General features: G+C 39.5%; 1 protein-coding gene across 1 annotated transcript; it reads right to left on the bottom strand.

Moving 5' to 3' along the window:
* Positions 1-2,990: 2,990 nt before the first annotated feature.
* LOC122755094 (keratin, type I cuticular Ha4-like) lies at positions 2,991-12,759 on the bottom strand. The gene is made up of 7 exons (XM_044003462.1): positions 12,319-12,759; positions 11,353-11,435; positions 10,574-10,730; positions 9,642-9,803; positions 9,368-9,493; positions 7,198-7,418; positions 2,991-3,297 (listed from the first exon to the last, which is right to left on the bottom strand). Exons 1-7 carry the CDS (start codon positions 12,757-12,759, stop codon positions 2,991-2,993), a joined length of 1,497 nt encoding a protein of 498 aa, XP_043859397.1.
* Positions 12,760-17,128: the final 4,369 nt, after the last annotated feature.

Genomic DNA, 17,128 nt, shown 5'->3' with positions numbered 1-17,128 from the left:
CCTGGAGTCCAGGAAGCTTAATTTTCTTGAGTTCAAATTTGACCCCAGACACTTCATTGTCCCCCTCCCCAATACACACACACAGACACACACACACACAGACACACACACACAAATATATATATAGATATACACACAAATATGTACGTATAGATGTGTATATGCACATACTTTAAAATATATACGTACATATACATAGGTATATATGTATACATGTGTATAAATGTATATTTGTGTAGACATACATACATATATATACACACACACACTAACATACATATGAGTGCTGAGTGTCAGTTATATTTTTCTTGACCTAAGTGTACAGATGAGTGATTTCAAACCCACAGCAGAGTCATGACTTAGTTAATGCAGGTATCAGACTACCATGAAATGTGTAAGTCTCATAATAATAAATTTCTGCCACACAAATCCAAGACTTTCAAAAACTGCTTTATTGAATGAAGATTGTTTGCAAGAACTCTGAACACATTATTATAGTTTTTATTCAAATGCAGTGGAATATTAAAATTCCAGGCGTATGATAAAATTGGCAAATTAATGGAGAAGAAGTTTATCATGGATTACTAAGGAGAGAGTTGGATATGAGGAAGTAGAGAAGAAGCAAGCTGATAGAACATCTGTTGTTAGCAGGAACCAGCAAGTGCAGGAAGTGCCACCATTGGAATGTGTGGACTTGGAGGGAGTTGTGTTTAGAAAACATGGAGTCTGGTTTTATTTACAGTAGGCACAGAAGATGTAAAATAATTCCTAAAAGAAAATCCATCTGGTTGGATCCACTTTGAGATGCCATTGACATGACATCAAGGATCTGTGGTTTCCTTGATAAAGAAACTCCCTCCACTTAAGAAAAGTGAAGCCTAGGTAGCTGGGTGCCATCTTGGATAGATTATTGGACTTGGAGTCTGGAAGACTGGAGTTCAGATCTGCCCCCAGACACTTACTAGGTGTGTCACCCTGAGTGAGTCTATTCTTCAGCTTCCTTTTCTGTAAAATGTGGATCATTGTAGTACTGACTTCTCAGAATTGTGAGGATAGAATGAGATGACATGTGCAATGTGCTTTATAGATCTTAAAACATATAAATGCTAGTTATTATTATAACATAGTCAAAAAGGTTTTAAATAATTTGCCCACATTCACACAGTTAGTTGCTGCCAGAGACATCTTAAGTGACTTGTCCATAGTCATGGAGTAAGTGTCCATGGACTGATTTGAAACCATATCATCCTGAAAGCAAGTCCAAATTAGCCACCAGGCCATACTGCTTAAGAGGAGGCCATTGCCAGAGATTATACTAATCACTAAGAGGCACCACCTCTAGATGCCTCTGGGGCCCCAAAGAATAGAAGTAGGAATAGCAGATATTTCTGGGGAGGGAGGCTGTGCTCTCTTCAGAATGTTGTTCAAGTCCAGCCATTGACCCATGTAGGCTTTGGGGTCCAGGAAAGATATTTAACCTCTCAGTGCCTTCAGCAACTCTCTAAAACTAGAAGGTAATGACCAGCACTGATAGATGGAGTTCCCTCATCCAGGAATTCCCAATAGAAATAAAATCCTACACCCTGTCTCTATTAAAAGGGCTAATTGGGAGGTTGAGTTTGGGATACTTAATTTTATATTTCCACCTTCCTGTGCCGTGACCAAAAACAATTCTTGTGAAAGAACTTGTCCAACCAGCTCCAGTGCAGAGAATAAATAAACAAGGCCTGGATATGCAAAAGAGGGGGTGGATGGGTGGGTCGTCTGGTATCTGGGAAGTCAGGTACCTTAGTACATCTTTCTGGGCATTTATTAATTAACTCTTAGGGCTCATGTGGAATCCAAAAAGCCAGGGCAAAGAAATGTGATTTATTAGGACAATAACAAAGATGCTTCTGGTCATTTGGAGTCTGATGACCTGTGTGTGTTTCTGAGCTTTGACACTCATTAGCTATGTGTTCCCCTCCTTCCTTCCTCAATTGACTTTGCAAATAGTTTGTGTCTATTGCTATTGTAGATATTTTTATAGCCCAGAGACAGGAAGTGACTTGTCCAAGGTCATATAGGTAGCAATTACCTGAACCAGATTCACAACCACATCCTCTGATTCTAAATTCCATATTCTTTCATAACTATAACAGGTTCCTTCAAAGCAAAGACTTAGGGCAGCTAGGTAGCACAGTGGATAGACCACAGCACTTGGAGTCAGTTCAAATCCTGCCTTAGACACTTAATAGCTGTGAGACCCTGGGCAAGTCACTTTAACCTCTTTGTTTCTCAGTTTCTTCATCTGTTTGTTTGTTTGTTTTGTTTTTTAGTGAGGCAATTGGGGTTAAATGACTTGCCCAGGGTCACACAGCTAGTAAATGTTAAGTGTCTGAAGCTGGATTTGAACTCAGGTACTCCTGACTCCAGGGCCAGTGCTTTATCCACTGTGCCACCTAGCTGCCCCTAGTTTCTTCAACTGTAAAAGGGGCTTAATAACAGATCCTACATCACTTAGTCAGTATCTACTACATGTTGGACATCCTGTGCTAACAGCACAGAGTTGGGATGATTCAATGAACAAATAAGCAAAGCATTTTCCAAGTTCTAAAGTGCCATGTAAATGCTAGGTATTGTCATTGTTATTATTGTTTTTATTTTTTATCTTTGTGAGTTCTCATCAAGCACAGTGTTTAGCTTATAGTAAGTGTTTAGTAAATGCTTATCGAATTGAATCAAATTGAATTAATTGACTTTGGACAGATAAGCTTTCTGAGCCTCTGTCTCTTCCTCTACAAAATAAGAAGGTTGGATTAGACAATCTCTAAACTGTCACCCATGATACTATCTAAATCTATGACACTATAGGTTTATGTTGAAAACTAGGAAAGTCTGAAGCCTATAATGGAAACACACTACAGGACTAAGAAACTAAATACTGAGGGACAGAGAAGACAGTATTTTTGAAAGATTGTGAATGGGATATATAGTATCTTCTCACTCGTTTAGCTGAATCCTTCTTTGTTTCCCTTGGCAAATTGGACTACGAGGCGTGGGATGAAATAAGGTTGTACATGTTCTCGAGAAGAAATGACCTTCCCGTCCTGGAACTCCTGGGTGAGGGTATAGATTCTGGCGATGAGACCCGGCAGAGATGAGAAGAAATCACAGGGCTTAGCTCTTAGGTTGCAAACTGAAGGTGCACAAGGATTGCATGCTACATAAACTGGGACTGTACATTCCATGGTCTGGGATTTGCAGGGCACACAAGGTGAAGGCTTACATTCCATGGCACATGGATTGCTGGGAAGTCTAGGAAACAACATCACACAATTTAAAGTAGGGCTTAATCAGAAAGTATTGGTGACATTTTAAAAAATGATAACGGGAGGAGAATGATTATAACAACAAATTGTTGAACATAAATCATGCGAAATAATCCCCTTCACAATTTGCTCTTTAAGTTCTCAATTTATGTAGAGAAAATAATTAAAATAAAGGTTCACATAAGCAGATTGAAGTTATTGGAAAACAGTCTTCAGAGAGTTTTAAGAAGCACTAAATCTCATGAGATTGCCTCTATTGGATTGTAAGTTTCTCAAGGGCAAGAAATGTGTCTTATTTCTGCAATGCCCAGTATGGTATTTTATATGCATCTAGCAGATAATTAACAAATATTTCTAGAATTAAATAGGAATTAATTGAATTCCGGTCAATCCCTGTTATTCGACATAGCTGGGAAATAGGGTCTTCAAGTTACTAGAAGATTCTGGTTAATTGAGAGCCATCCTAACAATAATAATAAGCTATGTCTACATATAATCCACTTTTCCCTTTGATGAGGGGTCTGAGACCAGGGAAAGACCTTAGTTTAAAAAGGTCAAGGTCTCCCACTGCATATGTAGCCATTGCCAGTCATCCTGACCTATGTCTTGTCAATGGACTCCGATGGCTCTGAAGGAGAGAGTGAAGCTGATGACTTTGCACAGTTCTATCTCCCTTAAATCCAATTCACTTGCAGGTCAAGATCCTCCTGATGTCATTGGTCCTCTTTGAGAATGAAGGACAAACAACAATAATGATGAGGGGTTCTTACCTTAGGACTCCATAGCCCCTCTAAACCCCCTCCCCCAAAGGATTCATAAATAGATTTCAAGGCATCTATGAACATGAAAAGAAAAAAAGCCACATCTTTATTTTCACTAGCCTCAAATGGAAACATTTAGCTTTTCCTTTAATCATAAACTTTACAAAACATAACATTATTATGTTATATTATGTCCATAGGTTTCATCAAACTTCCAACAGGGTCCATAACACATAGATCCATGACCTTTCTCTAGATCCTAGTAATATCCCAAATCACAAAAGTATCATTCCTTTAGGAGGTGGGCACATAAGGAATAATAACATTCGAATGACTGATGTATATTAAAGAATATATCCAAAAATTATATTGTTGAAATACACTAAAATAATATAAAAACAATAACAATAATAGCATTTATATAGGAATTTAAGGTTTGCAAAGTTCTTTACAAACACCAGTCCTGGGAGGGAGATGCTATTTTTATACCCATTTTATAGATGAGGAAGTTGAGGCTGTTGTTGTTTGTCCTTCAGTTTTGAAGAGAACCATGCCATTGGGAGGTAATGTCATGATATGCACTGAATTGGATTTAAGTGAGGGAGGACTGTGCAAGGTCACTAACCTCCCTCTCTCCCCCAAAGCCATTTGGATCCAGTGGCAATATATATCTATCTATCTCTATCTATCTATCTCTATCTATCTCTATCTCTATCTAGAGATAGAGATGGATAGATAGATATAGATTTAGATATATAGATCGAGATTGAGATCGAGATTGAGATCGAGATAGATAGATTAGATAGATAGATAGATAGATAGATAGATAGATAGATAGATAGATAGATAGATAGATAGATAGATAGATTTAGATATAGATATCTCAGGACTACTGGAAATGGCCCCAGATTTTTTTAAAGGCAATTGGGGTTAAGTGACTTGCCCAGGGTCACACAGCTAGTAAGTGTCTGGAGGACAGATCTGAACTCATATCCTCCTGACTCCAGGGCCAGTGCTCTATCCACTGTGCCACTTAGCTGTCCCTAAAAGTTGAGGCAGACAAAGTTTAAATGATTGTCCGAGGTAATACATCTAATAAATGTCTGAGGCTCAACTTGAACTTGGGTCTTCCTGAGTCCAGGTGCAGTGCTCTATCCATTGAGCCACGTGAATTTTTGAGGACTACACTAGGGATGCCATTGGTATAGATAACTCCCAATGTGGAAGCTTCCTTTATAGACTTAGATTGACAACTCATCAACAGAGAGTCTTAGAGAGTTTCTTGAGGAAGCTAGGTGGGCAGGATAGAGCACTGGCCTGGGAATCAGGAAGACTCCTCTTCCTGAGTTGAAATCTGGCCTCAGACACTTACTAGCTGTGTGACTCTGGGCCAGTCACTTATTCCTAGTGTGCCTCAATTTCCTCACATGTAAAATGAGGTGGAGAAAGAAATGGCAAACCACCGCAGTATCTTTGTCAAGAAAACCCCCAGACAGGGCCATGAAGAGTTGGATTGAGCTACAACAACAGAGAATTGCTTAGCATATATTATATGATAGGGAGCTGTGACTAATAGGTGTCAGAGGTAGGATCCTAAATCTTCCTACCTTCTAGACTGGCTGTGTAGCTGCCAAATTATATTGCATCATCTTACAATGATGAGAGCAGCTGGCATTACTATAGTATTCTAAGGTTGGCAAAGTGCTTTCCAGAAGTCATCTCATTTGACCCTCATAGCAACTTTGTGAAGTAGGCATTGTCGAGGCTATTGCTTCCATTTTACAGATTAGGAAAACTGAGGCTTCAAGAGGTAAAATGAATAGTCCATGGGTTCATAGCAATGAAGTGTCAGAGACAGGGTTTAAGCCCAGGTTTTCTTGACTAGAGGTCTCAAGTTCTATCTGCTACATCTCCTTGCCTTTCTATTAATAAGATACATGTGATGATAAAATGCTACTGAGTACAACATAACATTTCTTTGATGATTCAGAAGGTCCTTGTGTTGAGTGCTTCATTATCATTGTTATGGAAATCCTGGTAATAATAATAACAACAACAACATTTTATAGATGGGAAATTGGAGACTGAGAGAGGGTAACTTGCCTGGTGTCACATCTAATAAGTGTCTGAGGCAGGATTTGAACTCAGCTTTGTCCTGATTCCAGGTCAAGTGCTATTTGTATTGTGCCATCTAATTGCCTCTGGTGTTTACTAAGTGCCAGGTGCTTCACACTTATTATCTCATTTGATTCTCATAGCCTGGGTGGTAGGTGCTATTATTACCCCACTTTACAGATGAGGAAGCTGAAGCAAATGGAGGTCATCTAGGATCCCCCAGCAAGGAAAATCTGAGACTGGATTTGAACTCAGGTCTTCTTTAGTCAACCTTGGTGTTATCCACTACACCACATAAAAGTCTCATGCAAAGATCTGTTTAATAGAATCTGTGTAACAGATTCTGGTGGCAGCTAGGTGGTGCAGTGGACAGAGCACTGGCCCTGGAGTCAGGAGGACCTGAGTTCAAACCTGGCCTCAGCCACTTCCTAGCTGGGGCACCCTGGGCAAGTCATGTAAGCCTGTTTGCTTCAATTGTTCATATGTAAAATAATCTGGAGAAAGAAAAATGGCAAACTACTCTGGTATCTTTGCCAATAAAGCCCAAAATGGGGTCACAGAGAGTCAGACACAACTGAATTACTCAACAACAACACATTCTGCTGTGTTTTGGAGGGTTCTTATTATAGGGTTTTAAAGTCTACTTATATAGTATTAGGTTGTGTGTCTGTGGTTATAGAGTGTGATGCTTAAGAAATCAGTATCTCTGGCTCACTTCTTATATGAATCATTTAGCCCCTCATAGAGAAAAAGGAAAAACAAAACAAAACAAACAAAAAAACCAAACCCTTTTGTTGCATAGCATTCGTTTTCTCCTTGACTCCAGACTTTGGGACTATCCCTGTTAAGCCCTCTTATGGATCTCAGCTTTGGTTATCAGAGTACTTCCTTAAGATCTTGTGGCTCCCTCTGTCCAAACCTTTCTCCATGACTAGAAAAGCCACCAAAGGTATCATCAGTTCAGAGCACCCACTCAACAGCCCTTTGTTTGCAGAACTCATTTCGCATACCTGCAGTCGGTGTTCTCCAGAAGATGTCGATATGTGGCGATCTCACACTCCAACTTGGACTTCAAATCTAGCAGGATCTGGTACTCTTGATTCTGCCTATCCAGTGTACATCTGATCTCGGCCAGCTGGGATTCCATGCTCTCAATGAGACACTGGATCTGGGATAGCTGGAGGGCATAGCGGCCCTCTGTTTCTGACAGGATGCATTCCTGAGAAACTCTCTTAAGACCAAAAGAGAAATGAAGTTAACAGTTGATTATGAAGAGTTATTCTTTCTGCTTTGTGCTCCTTGGTGATGTAAAGGAAAAATCAAGCCGTATCACATTTTAGGTGATGAATTGTACAGGTTAGAATAATTTTATAAGTATACTTCTTATTCTTTAAGATCATAGAATCAGAGCTGGAGTAGATCTTATAGGTCATCTACTCTAGCCTCATTTTACATATTGGGAAACTAAGGCCAAAAGAGATTAAATATAGTTTTCTGCAAGGTGATTTAAAGAATTTGTGCATCTTTTTCAAAATAAATCTTATGGTATGAATTGACTATTTAATGGATGTTCTTTTGAAGTTGGTATATTTGCTTCGTCCATGATAACTATGATTTAAAATCTTGACCCTTGTATTAAAAGGTATCAACTTCCCTTGATCTTTAAGTACTTTCATTTTCTACTTTATTGTTTATTGTTGAATTGTTTTTAGTAGAATTCTACACTTAATGACCCTATTTGACATTTTCTTAGCAAAGATACCAATTTGTTACTTCCTTTACCAGTTCATTTTACAGATGGGAAAACAGGGACAGGCTTAAGTGACTTTCCTAGGGTCATACAGCTAGTAAGTGTCTGAGTTGGCAAGTGCCAAGTTGGTACAAGATTTGAACCCAGGTCTTCCTGACCCCAGGCTTAACACTCTATCCAATTCACCATCTAGTAGCCTTTCATTATTTGCTAAATAGGTTCAAATCTTAGACACCAATGTGAAGTGGGTAAGTTTATCTTCCCTTAACCTCCCTCTCTGCACTTTGTATGTCCTCTTTCCTTAGAATCATAAAGTTGTGGGGCAGCTAGGTGGCACATTGGATAAAGCACCGGCCCGGAATTCAGGAGGACCAGAGTTCAAATGTGGCCTCAGACACTTGACACTTAGTAGCTGCATGACCCTTGGCAAGTCACTTAATCCTCATTGCCCCACAAAACAAACAACAACAACAACAACAACAACAAAAGAATCATAAAGTTAGACCCAAAATGTCCTATCAAAGTTATATAATCTAATCCCTTTACTTGACCTTAGAGGAAACCGAGGTCTAGGGCACTTGACTCACTTGCCAAAAGCAGACAAATTTGAACCTGGATCTTTTCATTCCAGTTCTAACACTCTTTCCACTCTCTCTCCTTTCAGGGTCTCCTTCCTTCCCCCACCCCTCCCCTAGGTTGCCAGTGTTACCCACACTGCTATGCTTAAGGGAAGACTCTAAGAAAGGAGCCTTTTTAAGCTCATTCATTTTAAGATATAGGGACTTATCCATTGACCCAGCCAGGAGCATTTTCATTTTAAAAGATGACATGGAGAGAGAAAAGAGAAACACTGAAGGATCGAGTTAAGAAATTTTAAAGGGATTAAAGTGCTAATGACACTAATAATAAAACTAATAATAGCCAACATTTATATAGGCTTTAAATTTTACAAAGTGCTTAACATATATTAGCTCAGTTGGTATAATCCCAGGCTTCACTGGGTAGAAAGGCGGTGAGTTGCAAAGGAAACCTAGAATCCTTGGAAGGAGGATTGGAAATAGCAATAGATTTGGAGTTGAAGGGCATGGGTGTGAATGCCATGGGAGCATGGTCTAGTACTTAATCAAAATCAGTTTCTTCAGGTGTAAAAGGAAGGGGATGAGCCAGATGACCTTTCGGGTGTCTTCTAGCTCTCAATTTACAGCATGATGAAATCATAGCATACAGATGACCACAAACTCTGCCTACACTAAGGGCCAGCCCTGATGCCAAAGCTTTTGATCTTTTGCCATTTTGGCTTCAGAGGATGCCAAGGACTAGATGGCAAAGGAAGCTCCTAAGTTAATTGAACTCACCTCCTACACTGAATCATCCCATATCTACAGAAGTCAATGCATAATAGGCTTTGCCAACTCCTATGGGCTACACACCAGGCTGTGCTGGGCCTGCAGCTCGATCTCCAGAGCACTGATGGTGCGCCTCAGATCACAGATCTCCTTCTGGAAGTATTGTTGCTCTTCTGAGCTGGATACCACCTGCTGGCTCAGTTCCTGCAACTGAGGCACAGATAACATATTTTAACATTTTTTTAAAATGGCATTAAAAGGTGATGGGAGCTTTTCTAAATGCAAATATGTGTGTGTGCATGTGTGCAAGTATATGTGTGTGTATGTACTTGTGCTTGTCTATCTCAAGGTAGCCCACCTGGGTGTTGAACCATTCTTCAACATCTCTGCGGTTAGTCTCCACCAAAGTCTCATATTTGCATCTCATTTTTTGCAGTGCCTCATTCAGGTCAACAGAAGGGGCAGCATTCACTTCTATGTTGAGTCTGTCACCAAGTTGGCACTGTAATGAATTCACTTCCTAGAGAAAGGGAAAAAAAGAGAACTTGTTCAATGAATGGATTATTACCACATTTCACAGGACAATAGCCTCTTTCTAGGTTCCACTGAGTATCAGCAGTTAGTTTCCTAAATTCTTAATGGTAGTTCTGAAGAAAGGATTGACTAGAACATTGATAAGCCAAGCTGAAACTAAGATGAGGTGAGGAGGGTTTTGCACTAGGGCATAGAAATTACATGGGAAAAATAGAGTAGAGCAACTTCTTAGCAAGAATAATTAAAAAAGAAAGGTACTATATAGTGGATTGGGTTAAGATCTCTACCCTTACTTACCTCTCCCACTATCCCCCCAAAAACTTGAATTGTAAAGGGCTTTGAAATATTTCTGAGGACAACCAATGGAATAAAGCAGTATAGGGGACTAGAGTCATGAGAGATCACTTTTCTCAACTGTGTTAATTGAAAGCCAGGATTGCATAAACCCACTTAGAGAAATTCCCTCAGTCTTTATGTTAGGCTAGAAAATGTGGCTTTTCTCCATCACAGTAGAAGCCAGAGGAGCTTCTGATTTTTCAATCTAGGTTCCCTTATACAACGTTTAAGAGCATATTGCATTGTACCTATACTACTGAGATGGGAACAGCTTGGGTAGATCAGCAGTAGTCAAATTAACTCTTCTTAAAAAACATAGAAATGAAACATTTGGTAGGGAAGGCCACTTGGAAGACTGGCTCAACAAATGGCCAATTCTGAGGTTTGGATCCCTGATGACTTTATTGGTATTTTGCTAACCTCTTCGTGGTTATGTTTGAGGTGAAGGAGTTCCTCTTTCAGAGACTCAACTCGCCCTTCCAAGTCAGCCTTGAACAAGGTCAGTTTATTCAGGATTTGATGGAGGCCATTGATATCAGTTTCCACCAGTTGCCGCTGGGACACTTCAATTTCATACCTTTAAATCCAAGAGAGAGAAAGTAAGAGAAGGGGAAGGAACAGATGGTTCAATAACCAAAGGTAAGAAATCCAAGCAGCAAAAATCCTCTTTAAGTTTGTCTATGGACCCTCTATTTGCTAGCTTTTATACTGTGGAGTATTTTAGAGGTGAACTCCACTCTTTCAACTTTACCCTTTAACAATCATTTTTAATTGTCCCTGGACCAGGAGTAAAGAGACACGCAAACACATTTGCTAGTATGACATCAAACTGTGATTTTCCTGAAAGAAGGAGGATTAGTCATTTCCTAACTATGTTGGAAAGAAAGACTCCCTTTGAACCTTGATGAAGAATCCAGGGGAGTGACTAAAATGTTATAATTCTGTAAGCATGGGAATTAATTAATTTGGATGTCTATAGCTAGTAATTAAATTTAGTTGGTTGTATCAGGGTTCAGTATTAAGGTTTTAACAAAACATTTTTCAAAAAAAAAGAAAAAGAAAAAGAAAAAGAAAAAGAAAGGTCCTTGCTGGACCCCTACATGTGTCTCCATTGGGACATAGTTGGTCCTCAAGTGAATGCTTAACCTTGGGCTGGCCTTGAACAAAACAACATCTTGAAAGGGTCCAAGTGAGCTTACTTTGCTCTGAAGTCATCAGCGGTCACTTTAGTGTTGTCTATTTGGGAGACCAGCCTGGAATTTTCAGCTTTGGTGCACAAGATCTAGGATTTAAGAGATTGTGCGAATGAATGAGACTGGAAAGTCAACAGTTCTTCCTAGGATGTTTTCCTTTGGTGCTATCTCAGCTGCTGTGAAGGACTTTTAAAAATAAAATCTCTATCTGTGGTTTCATCCATGTGGGGCACCCTATCTGTAATTTTTCATCTTAGAGAGAGTTCCCTGAGTTCCTTGACCAGGTTTCCCATGTTTTCCTGACTCAATGGCTCGTCCTCTATCTACTGTGCCAAGGTGCCTCCAGTGAAAAGTTAATGTTTTCAATAATCTTCATGGTTCAGTTTATGATCCCAGAATACTTTTGTAATTGATAAATTAAAAACTGTTTTTCAAGACTAAATAATAATAGCTAACATTATACAATGCTTTATACATATCTCATTTGATTCTTGAATTTGATCCTTAAAAACCTTGGGAGGGAGGTACTAGTATTACTTTCACTTTTATATCTGAGGAAACTGAGGCAAAGAAGGTTTAAGTGACTTACCAGGGTACACACCTACTAAGTGTCTGAGGCTGTATTTGAATTCAGGTATTCCTGACTCTAAGACCAGCATTCTATCCATTCTATTACTTAATTGTCTCTAGAACTGTCAGCTATTATTAGTACTAGGTAGTCCAATTCAACAGCAAAGGGCATCTCTGCAATGATGAAGAGATATACAACTTTGGATGTGACCCTTAGATAACATTTTTCATCCCTACTTGAGGAATCCCCTCCAAAAATATACAGAAAACAGCTTGAAACGCTCTTTGCAAACCTTATACATGAATGCTAGCTATTATTATTTCCAAAAATGTTAAGTTCTAGCAAATACCTTTGTGTCAAAGGTCCTAAGCTGGATTGTACTGAGACGCGAGAATCATTACCTTTTGCTGAAGCTCTTCTATGATCTTGAAATAAGAGAGGTAATCAGGACACACTATAGGGGTCTGTTTTTCATGCTGTTCTCGGATCTTGCACTCTAGGTAGGCGTTCTCCTGCTCCAGGTTTTTCACTTTCTCCAGGTAGTTAGCCAAGCGCTGATTTAATATCTGCATGGTCTCTTTCTCATTGCTATCAAAGCTGCCTTCACCGCAGCTCACTCCACAGGAGGATACCCTGAAGTTGTTCAGGAGGTAGATGGGAGAGCGATAGGAAACTGGATGGCAGGCATTAGGTGGACAGACCTTAGCCTGGCACCAGCTGATTTGACGACCACTTGGTTGGCAGCTGGTACAGGCAGAGAGGGCCCTGGAAGCTGAAAGCTGAGAGTGGCTTTTTAAAGCAGCTGAGGAAGAGCATTTTGGGGGACCACAATCGGAGGCCATAGTGTCAACACTGACAATTTCAGTTTCGTTTCAATGCCTTCCTTATCCTACCTCCATAGTCCACACCACCCAACCCCAAGTCAAAAGCCAGACTTCTTCCTTCTTCACACATTTATATAGCCTCCTATGAGGGGGCGTTACTGTAAGGAGGATGTTTTCCTTTCTAATGTTTCCATCAATTTCCATAGAAACATCTAATTAGTCTGCTTATTTACTTGCCCAAGAACTCCTAGTCCCATAAAAAAAGGTGTAGTTTGAGTTGTTATTAAATTATTACCCATCTCATAACTATTATTTGCTACTGGGCCTAGGGCTTCACAGGATGGCTTCAAAAGAGACGCTCATACCAGCATCACCCAAATTATTAGCCAGCTGTGAGTGGATTCAAAAAGCAAGTCTCTTAAGTGTCTGCTGACTTCTCCATCTGTCACTGATATTTGCCAATAATGAGAAACAGGGAGATGTAGGAGATAGAGAGCTGATCCTGGAGTTGGGAAGATTTAGGTTCAGATCCTGTCTCTGACACATACTGACTGTGTGACCCTGGGCCAATCATTTAACCTCAAAGTGACCCAGGCAGTGTTCTGAGACTATAATTTGTAGAACAGGTGCAGCTGTCCTTTGGTGGAGGGAGTTTTCTCATGGAAAGTTCTCTATACCAATAGGGTTTAGTCAAAAAGAGAAAAGAAATTGGTCTGAAAAGCTATTATGAACTGAGAGGCATAGTTTCCAGAAATTAGGGAGGTGAGAGGTCTTATTCAGCCCACATTTGGAGTACTGTAGCATTTAAGAAGGACAGTGGACTGCCCAGAAGGCAAACAGGAAGGGAAAGGGTTTTGAGTCAATGTTAATATGGAGTTTGGCTGAAGAATCTCCGAATGTTAAAAGCTGGAGGAGAGAGGATTTGGGAGGTGGGGGGAGAGGGAAATAGATATCATTTGTTGCTGTTGTTGAGTTGTTTCAGTCATGTCCAACTCTGTGAACCCATTTGGGGTTTTCTTGGCAAAGATCCTGGAGTAGATTGCCCTTTCCTTCCTTAGATCATTTTACAGATGAGGAAACTGAGGCAAACAGGGTTAAATGACTTGCCCAGGGTCATACAGCTAAGTAAGTGTCTGAGGCTGGATCTGGACTTGAGATGAGTCTTCCTGCTTCTAGACCTAGTACTTTATCCACTGTGCCACCTAGCTGCCTTGTAGATAACATAGCTGTCTGAAATATTTCAAGAACTGTCTTGTGGAAGAGAGATCCATGCTGTTGCTTGGGCCTAGGGGCAGAACTTGAAACAATGAATGTATGGAAGTTGAAAAGAGGTATACTGAATCAGTATCAGGAAGATTAGGATCCTAAGAAATGCAGTTATCTGAAAGTAGAATGAGCTGCCTAGGGTAGTAATGGGTTCACTCACTGGAGAATTTCAGGCAAAGGCTGAATGGCCACCCATCACCCACATGGCACCTACATAGGGTGATGGGTTGGACCAGATAGCTTCTGAGGGCTCTTCCAACTCGAAAAATTCTGTGGTTCCAGCATCTGTCTTCTTCTGAACAGTTATTGTATGGGAGAAATATATAATAGTCACTGGGGAATTTAGTTGACATTACTTTGCATAAACCAATTGATTTTCTTTTTACGACATGAGTGAGTGAAGTTAAACTGTGGGACTAAGTAGTGTTATTTATTTTAAAAGTAATCCATGGGGGGCAGCTAGGTGGCATAATGGATAAAGCACCAGCCCTGAATTCAGGAGTACCTGAATTCAAATTCAGCCTCAGACACTTGACACATACTAGTTGTGTGACTCTGGGCAAGTCACTTAACCCTCATTGCCCCCACCCCCCAAAAAGAAAATAAAAAAAAAGTCATCCATCAAATACTTACTTGATTAGTAGAACTGGTACTATATTAGTTTTCTTCCCCCCCCTTTTTTTCTTTTTCTTCTTGCATAAATACCTCCCTCCCTTCCTCCTCCCCCTCCCCCTTCCTCTCCCTTTTTACCCCCCTCCCCCTCCCTCCCTCTCTTCCCTCCTTCCTTCCTCCCTCCCTCCTTCCCTCCTTCCCTTCCTTCCTTCCTTCCTTCCTTCCTTCCTTCCTTCCTTCCTTCCTTCCTTCCTTCCTTCCTTCCTTCCTTCCTTCCTTCCTTCCTTCCTATCTGTCTATCTGACTACCCATCTTTCTGGTTGTTTTGGAGGTGCTCTATAGAGAAGGTAGTTTTTATCTGAAGTTCTCTGTGTGTGTGTGTGTGTGTGTTTGAGTGTAAGACATTCATTAAGCTCTTCCCTCATTAACAGAAACTCTTTCCTTAGCAAGGGAAGAATTTAATGAAAAATTTGGGCATGTTAATATCAAATAATTTTAGATTATCTACTTGAAAGGTAATGGGTAGAAGAGAAATTATTGTCCTTTTTAGAAAGATGGAATGGAAAAATTACCACCTTTTGTTTAGAAAATAAATGACAGAATTTTCCCTACATTTAGTGTTTTTTTTTTGTTTTGTTACAACATGACAGTCTTCTCTCCATTTCTGCGGCATGTAGAAAAGCCCCACAAAATTCACAAGATACAACAATGGAGGAAATTCAATGCCTTTCTCTTTTCTATGGGCAGTTACTAGTCTGGTAGCTGAGAGAGGTAGATTGTGGGAATAAAGCTGTTGGCCATGGAGACAAGTGGCACAAGGTTATTTTGATGCTAAACAATATTAAAAACAAACTTCTTTTGAAGCCAAATCAGCCCATAGTGTGTGGAGTTGTGAACTAGCCTGGGATATATTTGGTTACTAGAGTTTGAGGAAGTTATAAGCAGGTGTGTGTTTGTAAATGTTTAACCTAAAAATATCTCTCTGAAAAGAAAAATGTGTACACTTTTAAGTTTAATCTGAATTATTAATATTTTTCTTCATCACTTTTGACATGGGTCTTAGGACAGGACAGACATATCAAGGAATCAAGGGACTATTAAAGTTTAAACTGGCCAACTAGATATCAGGACAGAGATGTCTAAGAAGTAAGGGGAGATAAAATTCTATAGCAGGAAAGTCAATTAGGCCTGGCTACTACCTGAACTAGGAGAGAGAGATAACCCTACAGTTCAGGACTATCATTCCAAAAAAAGAAAAAGAAAAAAGAATATCCTCCTGACTCTAAGGAATCTTTCTCCACCCCACCCCCCAAAGGAACTTTTGCCTTCCTTCTATTCTGGGAAGAGAATGTTTCTAAGCCATCTCAGTCATTTTCTCTAGCCCCCAATAAAGGACAATTTTAATTTTAATTGGACTGTGTGAGAGAGTATAATTCTTTACAGAGGAGTACTTAAGGACCCCCAACACCTCTTTCCCCCTTGACAATGTTCTTTTTTTCTTTCTTTTTCTTTTTGTTTAGAATTTTTTTCCAAATTACATGTACAAACAAATTTTGACATCAATTTTTTAAAAACTTTGTGTTCCAACTTTTCTTCCTCTGTCTCTCCCCACCCTGCCCCCCAAGAACTCAAGCAATTCTATATAAGTTATACATGAGTAGTCATGCAAAACATCTCCACATTAGCCAGGTTGTGAAAGAAAACAGAAAAAAAAACTTCAGATTAAGGGATTATCAAAAAAAATTATGCTTCAATCTCTTTTCAGATATCATCAGTTCTTTCTCTGCAGATGGACTGCAATTTTCATAAGTCTTTCAAAGTTATCTTGGATCATTGCATTGCTGAAAATAACCAAGTCATTCACAGCAGATCATCTTACACTATTGCTGTTAGTTTGGATATAATACATTTCACTCTGCATCAGTTCATATAGATCTTTCCAGGTTTTTCTGATAGTTTTCTTTTTTCCCCCCTTTTATTTTTTAATTTTTGTGGGGCAAAGAAGGTTAAGTGACTTGCCCAGGGTCACACAGCTGGTAAGTGTCAAACATCTGAGGTCAGATTTGAACTCAGGTACTCCAGAATCCAGGGCCAGTGCCTTATCCACTGTGCCACCTAGCTGCCCCTGGAAACATTTGGTTTTTCTTATAGCATCCTTCTCGTCATTATTTTTTTTTGTTTCTGATAAAATAATTAACAAAAATAATTATGTTTCAATATGTATTCAATTCAAATACCATCAGTTCTCTTTCTATAGATGATTACATTTTTCATAAGACCTTTGGAGTTGTCTTGAATCATTGTGTTGCTGAAAATAACTGAGTCATTCACAGCAGAACATCTCACAATATTACTATTACTTTGTATACAGTAGATTTCACTTTGCATCAGCTCATGCAGGTCCCTCCGTGTCTTTCTGACAGTATCCTGCTTATCATTTTTTTATGGTAAACTATATTTATATAGTACTTTAAAGAGAGATTTCCTTACGATGAACCCATAAAGTTGA

The sequence above is a fragment of the Dromiciops gliroides genome, chromosome 4 (assembly GCF_019393635.1).
Source record: "Dromiciops gliroides isolate mDroGli1 chromosome 4, mDroGli1.pri, whole genome shotgun sequence".
In the NCBI taxonomy this organism is placed as follows: domain Eukaryota; kingdom Metazoa; phylum Chordata; class Mammalia; order Microbiotheria; family Microbiotheriidae; genus Dromiciops; species Dromiciops gliroides.
The sequence above is the reverse complement of the archived record's forward strand: the minus strand, read 5'-3'. Positions and strand labels throughout refer to the sequence as shown.